Genomic DNA, 7,375 nt, shown 5'->3' on the forward strand with positions numbered 1-7,375 from the left:
TTTTGCTCACAGACCAGTCTCTCATAGGCCACAGACCCGGCTCCACAATGGCAATGACAAGAAGACTTCATGTTATCACCCTAACACCATTTTAGGGGGGATGTAGATAAGCTCACCAGAGCCTTAAAATTCCAGCAGAAAACAGCTCCCCCCTCCCGCCCCCATTCAAACTCGCTACATCAAAGACGTGTCTCCTTAGGCAATAAGGTTGCCAATTTGCACACCTCGGTTTGATTCCAAGGAGACACAACACACCAGATACAAAGCTTTCTATGGGCTGCTAGTTCTTTACCAGGGCAGCATAGTTCTGTCGGGTATTTATATAGCTCCTTCTGGGCGATCTTTTGATCGCATGGCATCATTTAAATTTAGCTCTTGATCCGGGGCAATTCGTGGCCGCTTATCAAACCCAAGGGGAGCTACAGCAGCGGTTTGTCTGTGGGTGGTGGGGTTAGGGAAAGAAAATCTGCTGTCTTTTTTTCAGATCTTTCCCTGGGGCGTCTTCGGTCTTCCCACAGAAGTGTGTCTTGTTCTAGGTTAGGAGCACATGAAAAGTTCTCCACCTGAACATCTTGTAGAAACCTCTGCACTCCTAACCTGCCTAACCCTGTGCATTTTCATTCGAAAAGTAGCCTGTGTTCAGTAGGGCCTACTTCGTATTAAGTCTGTTTAGGATTGCAGCAGCCTACATTTGAAACTTGGCTCCGCTATTGGTTAGATTTGTTTAGCTGTGATGCTGCAGCTGATTCCCCCACCCCCACCCCCGCATGTCTTTGAAGCACTTTAAGCAGTACAGGAAATGAGGACAAATAAGCGGGCAAGCCTTTCTCTTCTTCTTCTTCACCCCCTCTCTCCTCTCCTCCTCCCCGGTTCTGTCTGTCTCTTGATCTTGCTGCTTATGCGCTTGGCACTGCGGTGGTGGCGCTGAGCTCTGGGGACTCAACCTGCCCTCCTCATCATTCCCAGAGTCCAGCTACGAAGACGGGCTAATTGAATAGCTCCCTTCCAAAGTCCCTAAGCGCCATAGTCATTTTCCATGCCCCTGGTTTTTGCAATCTGGCTATCTACAGCCACAATACACTGAAGCCCATCAAGGAAATGTTATAGATTTACATACGATGCGCAGGAGGAAAGCAATAACGTAATCCTTGCAAGGTCCAGAAAATAAATGCCAATACAGAGATCTGTGGTTCTCTCCTAGTCTGAATACACGCCAGGAGTTTGAAATACTTTGGGTCAATAGAAAGGGCTACTCAAAGAAATAACTCATACCTTGACTAGCTGATCCTAAACCCAATGAATTGAAAGTAAGTCCCACTGATTCCAGTGAAATCTGTTTCCAAAGAAGTGAGTTCGAATTACAAGTCTCTGTAGCATTTTGGAAAGAGTTCAAATTCAATAACACAATCTAAAATGAGGAGGGGGGAAGTGGGGGGAAGGAACTCGGGAAACAGGGTTTTTTGTCAATAAAACGTTAAAATCTTTTTTTTAATGAAAGACAATTCAACAACATTTTAAATAAATCAATACATTACCATAATAAATAAACTTTCTATTAACAAAACCAAAGAAATCGTCATAATGTACAGAAGTAGGATTTCAAAGAGCCTTTCGAACATAACAGCAATGCAGCGAAATCTGTAAGAATATAACTGTATGTGCGTCAATTCTGAATGAATTATTTACAATACACAACGGTACCACAATCTAAGTACCTCGGGGAGGGTTTGTTTCAAAAGAGTTGTACCGAACAATGTGAATTTACAAACAGTGCATTCTCCCTTTTTATCTCTTGCGCGCCCGATCTCTCTCGCTCTCCTTTGCTCTCCCTAATATCGTTTTGGCTTTTCTACAAACAAAACCTCCGAAAATAATGCAAAAGCGAGAGAAAAACACCCTCTAGCAATCAAAGGAAATAAAGAGTAACTAGGAGACCCGAACACTGACGAGAAATAGCGTTGAAATCTAGAACAGATAGCTACTTAGATGAAAGGAAATCTAAAAGCAACAGAACCCACCACCCTGTCGCCTACTCAAGGGGCGTCTTTTTAAGCAGCGTGTGGTGGGGACGATCTGGGGAATCCCCCCATTAAATATGTAACGCAGTCAACAAATACCTCCTTGGACAAGTGAGTCATTCTACACAAACAACGCAGGACAGCCACTATAGAGTGAGAACGCCTTACAAATATTTGCTGGAGAAACAGTTTCAATTCAGGTGAAAATATACAGATGGCCAAAAGGATTCCTCCTTAAATAGTAATAAAAAGTTTAAAGTTCGTAAACGCTACCAACCAACGGAAAATAATGAATTTACACTAACCATACTTTTTTTCCTTTTAACTTTTTTTTTATCTAGACTTTGATGAAAGAGGTGCAATTAATTAGGATGAGCACAAAATGAAGTTACTAGAGAGATAAATCAATAATTTACAAGGGGTTGTTTGGCAGTAATCTAATAATAGCTCTTAAAAGATCTGTGAACACAGCAGGATCAGCGCTTTCCTTCCACATTATCACTTAAGAGAAGGAAACAGATAATAGCCACAGTAAAAATATATATATATTTATAATATGCAGTGTAATCGCAGAAAACCTGCCATCTTATTTTTTAAAAAAATCAAAATACTTTTGAGACGCCTCTCTTACGGTATAAGTTTCAACTCTAGATTAAAGTTTCAGTCTCTCTAATCGGTTTATTATTTTTTCCTGAAAAATAGCTGCAAAGGGTACTCTTACATCTGAACAAAGACGATGTCTTTAAGAATAAAAACAACTCTTACTTGATACGTCTTCGGTCCTTTATAAAGATTTCTTATCTGCTTTCACACAATCAGTCTGTCTTTGATGCCTGCTCAAAAAGTCTGAGCTTTCAAGTCCAATTATTTCTGCTGCCAACTTTCTCAACTTGACAATTTACTTCTCCAGTCAAAGTCTCTCTCTCAGTGTGTGTGTGTGTGTGTGTGTGTGTGTGTGTGTGTGTCTCAGTCTGACCCTCTTGATGAACTCTGGCCTCTTCCTTTCTCTTCCGGAAATCGAAGTGGAAAAGTCTCCTTGCAATGTTAGTGTTTACTTATTATTTTACTTTTCTGGGGTTTTTAAAAAATTTCTAAGCAGAAAGGTTTCCAAAGACTCTAAATCCCAGCGGAATATTTCATCCGTTTCTGTTTCTGTCTCTGGTTACAGAACCAGACCCGAACCACGTTCTTCTTGAGATCCAGTTTCTCCGCGATGGCCGCTATTTTTTCCGAGGAAGGACGCGGCTGGATGGCGAAGTAGGCTTCCAGGGACCTCTTTTCCGGAGCCGCGATGGAAGTGCGTTTCCTCTTCTTCTCTGCGCCGTTGAAGAGCTCCGGCTTGGTGAGCTTCTCCCGGTGCGATTTCTCCGCCTCTTCCAGCCAGGCTTGTAGGATGGGCTTGAGGGCAATCATGTTGTTATGGGACAAGGTGAGCGACTCAAACCTGCAGATGGTGCTTTGGCTTAGGGATCCCACCCCGGGGATCTTGAGGTTGGCCAGGGCCGAGCCCACATCCGCTTGAGTCACCCCCAGCTTGATCCTCCTCTGCTTGAACCGCTCGGCGAAGGCTTCCAAGTCCCGCGGGTCCGCGTCCACGTCGCTCATGCAGCCCATGTGCGAGGGCAGCCCGTGAGCGTGGGCCATGCTGAGAGCTGCCTGGTGCATGGGGTTCATGCTGGCCATGTGGGGAGCGTGGCCCGGCGTGGAGACCACCGAGCCGTCGGGGCCCGTCATGGCACCCAGCGCCAGCCCCGGCGTGATGTGTTCCAAAAGCTCCCCTTCCAGCGCCTGGTGGGGTTGGTGGTGGTGGTGGTGGTGATGGTGGTGGTGGTGGCTCCCGGACAGGGCAGAGGGGTGGGAGATGGGCACCGAGGAGGAGGAGGCGGCCGACGTGCACGGGATGGTGTTCATGGTGTGGTAGGTGGCGTCGGGCTTGAAGGGGCTGTGGTGCGGCGGGTGGTGGTGGTGGCTCTTGCCGGGAGAGACGATGTCCACCGCAGCCAGGGCTTCCGCGCGGGCCAGCAGGCTCTCGTCCAGACCGCCGAAGATGTTGCTCTGCAATTGCAAATAGAAGGCACACATTACTGCTGCCAAGAGGGAATTCGCCTCCTTGCTCCTCGGGGTGCCATCCGAGGCAGCTCAGCCCTGCTCAGAGAGAGAGGCGGGGGGGATGAGGAGAGAGAGAGATGAAAAGAGAAAAGGAGGAGAGAAGAGAGATAGAAATAGGGGGAAAGAGAGAGCTGGAAAGAGAGAGGAAAATGGAAAAAGAAATGTATAGAAAAAGGGAGGGAGAGAGGCAGAGAAGAGGAAGAGGGAGGAAAGAAGGAAAGAGAAAGTGGGAAAGCAACGAGGGCAGAAAGAAGGGGAAAGAAGCAGGGGGGCAGTCAGGCAACTCTAACTCTCTCTCTCTTTCTGACGCTTCCCCCCCCCCCTCCTCCCAGCCCGGCTCGGCAGCAGCATCGCAGGTCGTAAAAATTCATGGCAGCCCCTTGGAAGCCTGCGCTGGGTTTGGGGAGGGCGGGAGGCGCGCGGGGTTGATTTGCTGCCTGGCCATGAAATAAACATGCCGGCGCCTGGGCTGCCCCCTTTCCACCCTTCCCGCACTCGGGAGCGACGGAGCGACCTACCGGCGGGGTGGGCAGGCAGGCGCGGCGCAGGGCCTCTGAGGTGCTGTTGCTGCTGGTGGTGCTGCTGGGCGCGCTGCTGCGCCCGCCCGCGCCCCCGCTGCCGGCGTTGGAGATGCTGGGCGAGCTGGCCGACGGCACGGAGGCGGCCGCCGACGAGGTGCACGGCGACGCGGAATGCAGGGCCGAGTACTTGGCCTCGTGGAGGCCGCCGCCGCCACCACCTCCGTGCGCCATGCCGAAGGGCTGCTTGCTGTTGAGGGACATCATCATCATGGTGGCCGGCGGGAAAGGCGAGGAGGCGAAGAGGCGGGAAAAGGCGCGAGGAGAAGTTGCTGCCTCAGCGGCCGCCGCCGCCCCGTCAGACTGAGGCGCCTCGCCGGCTCTCGCGTCCTCTGCCTGCCCCTTCGGCGAAGCCTCTTCCTCTCGCCACTCTCCGCCGTCAAACTGCCCCCTCAGCCGCCTCGCCGCTGGCTTTTTACTCGCCTTGCCCCCCCCTCTCGCTGCCTTGTCACTAGGACGCCCCCCAACTCTTTGGGGAAAGTCCCTTCCTCCTCCTCCTCCTGCCCCTTCCCTGCTAGTCCTCCTTGCCTCGGCTCTCCTCAGCGCCCCTCCTTCCACTCCCCAGCGCCTCCCCCTGAAGCGCCAGAAGCCCCTCGTCCCGCCCGCCCTCCGCTGCTCCCGGCGCCCCAAGAAGCCCCCTCCCCGCCCAGCCCAGCCTCCCTCAGCTTGGAGCCCCGGCAGCTGTTGCTCAAACTGGAGCAAGAGCCCCGAAGCGCTGCCTTCTTTCTTCGCCGCCGGCTTCCCCTCCCTGCCCGCCCAGCAGCAAAAAGAGGGAGGAAAAAAGGCGGGAGGAGCGCTCTAGCCTCGCCCTATTGTTCCTTCCCCGGCGGCTGGGACGCCGCCTCAGCGCTGGGCTGCGGCACACCTTGGCCTGGCAGGTGCCGAGCGCGAGCCAGCGAGACCTCCGCGTAACTGGGCTGAGCGAGTCTTTCTGTCTCCCTCTGTTTCTCTCTGCTCGTCGCCCATTGGACGCGGGCGAAGCCGGGGCTGACAAGGCGAGACGCATGCGTCCTGCGAGAGAGCGCGCGCGTGTGTGACTGCCGAGCGAGGGGCTGGAGGAGCGCGAGGAGGGAGACGGAGAAGGGAGCAAGGGATTGTATGAGCTGCGCGTGTGAGAGAGATAGAGATAGATATTAGACGTTAATGCTAAGAGGGAACCTGAAAGGGATCTATCATCACAAATATGTTGGCAGGATGATGTGTGGAGAGGGGAGGGTAAGTGTGTGAGTGAGGGGACACGGGGTGGAAAAGTGCGAGAGAAAATGTCCTGTGGAGAGCAAGTGAGGGAGACCTCGTTGCTGGAGAGAGCGGGGGTCCCCGTGAGGCCACGTCGTGGTCCTTTCTGAGGGGCTGAAAGACGAAGGAGAGAGCGGACTGTTTCGAAGCATAGCAGAATGTGTGTGTATTTGTGTGTCTCTGTGAGAGAGAGAGATGTGGATTGAACTTTACTGTCCTGGGAGGTGAGCTCTGTGGGACGGATAAAAGTGTTTACTATAGTTGTATGTAGATGACATACAGTATTTGGTTGCGCTTTTTTCTGCCTCTGTGCGGAGTCCATAGAGCAGGGCTGTGAGAGTGTGTGAATATAATCTAACGTATCTATCTCCCTTGGCTTGTGTTCATACGTTGAGGCAGCTCCCTGGTTGGGGCTGTTGCAATATTGTCGCGAGGGGGCTGGAGAGAGCGAAGGGAAGGAGGGGTCTGGAGAAAGGTGAAAGCCTTTCCATTCGAGTTATTATCATTCATTAGCCACCGCGGAGTGGGGGGGGGAGGCAGTTTGCCCCGAGAGACTTCACTGCGCAGGTGCAGCGGGAGGACACCCCGCGCCACACACCCGCTACCCCAGAGACTAACTGGCACGACTCCCTTGAGTTGCCGCTGGCGCCTGGTTTTTATCCTGCCGCGGTGGCTCTTGGGAATTGGAATCCTGTGCCGCTCTCCTCCTCCTCCGAAGTGGGCGCGTGCCAGAGGGTGGTGCCGTCGCCTCCCCTCGGTCGCTCCCCCGCACCATCACCTTTGTTTGCCGTCTCCTGCGTCGCACTCTGCAGGCTGGATGAAGCTGCCCGCCTTCAGGGGCCAGGCGCTGCGGGAGGAGGAGCTGCTTGCTGGAGGGGGTGCGAAGGGCGGGGCAGAGCAGAGCCTGGAACCAGCTGATGGCTCTGCTCCCTGCCAGCCAGCAGCCTGTCTCTCTCGTGCCATTGCTTTCCCGCTTGGCCTCATGCAGGAGTTCCACGTGGGATTTCCACGGGTGCCATGGGCCTCTCCAGGCTAGCGTGACACTAGGGGGAGGAGATGCCCCCAAATGTTCAGACCATCCTCCTCTTTCACCTCTTGCAATCCGGCATCTTAGTGCCACCCAAAGCCGCATGATGTTCTGAGCCCAGCCAGTTCCTTGGCTCTGTCAGTTTTATGATGGATGGGTTTCATATTTAAAATATATATAGGTGTGGGTGGGTGAGTGTGTAAAAGAGAGGGGGGGAAGGCTGCTGAGTGACTTATTTCAATACAGCTGGCCCTTTTGTGTGCCTTAATTTTACACTAGGCGGCTCCAGCAGGTTTCTCACCCCAAACGATAGGCTTCGTAATTTTCAGGGAAATAATAATAATAATAATAAAAATCCATTGTATCAGCTCTCACTGTCGCCAGCTCAGAGAAATGAAATAAATCAA

The 7,375-nt window shown here is 52.2% G+C and overlaps 1 protein-coding gene across 1 annotated transcript; it reads right to left on the bottom strand.

Moving 5' to 3' along the window:
• Nucleotides 1-2,973: 2,973 nt before the first annotated feature.
• Nucleotides 2,974-5,178, bottom strand: POU4F2 (POU class 4 homeobox 2). The gene is made up of 2 exons (XM_081208448.1): nt 4,646-5,178; nt 2,974-4,073 (listed from the first exon to the last, which is right to left on the bottom strand). The coding sequence occupies exons 1-2, from the start codon at nt 4,916-4,918 to the stop codon at nt 3,135-3,137; spliced, it is 1,212 nt and encodes a 403-aa protein (XP_081064574.1). The 5' UTR covers nt 4,919-5,178; the 3' UTR covers nt 2,974-3,134.
• Nucleotides 5,179-7,375: the final 2,197 nt, after the last annotated feature.

The sequence above is a fragment of the Podarcis bocagei genome (genome assembly GCF_964188305.1).
Source record: "Podarcis bocagei genome assembly, chromosome: 9".
Taxonomy (NCBI): domain Eukaryota; kingdom Metazoa; phylum Chordata; class Lepidosauria; order Squamata; family Lacertidae; genus Podarcis; species Podarcis bocagei.

Bases quoted from the DNA above. Each gene is read 5' to 3' on its own strand.
- POU4F2 (XM_081208448.1), bottom strand. From the start codon at position 4,918: ATGATGATGATGTCCCTCAACAGCAAGCAGCCCTTCGGCATGGCGCAC. The intron at 4,074-4,645 runs GTAGGTCGCTCC...TTGCAATTGCAG, and splicing joins CCTGCCTGCCCACCCCGCCG to AGCAACATCTTCGGCGGTCT.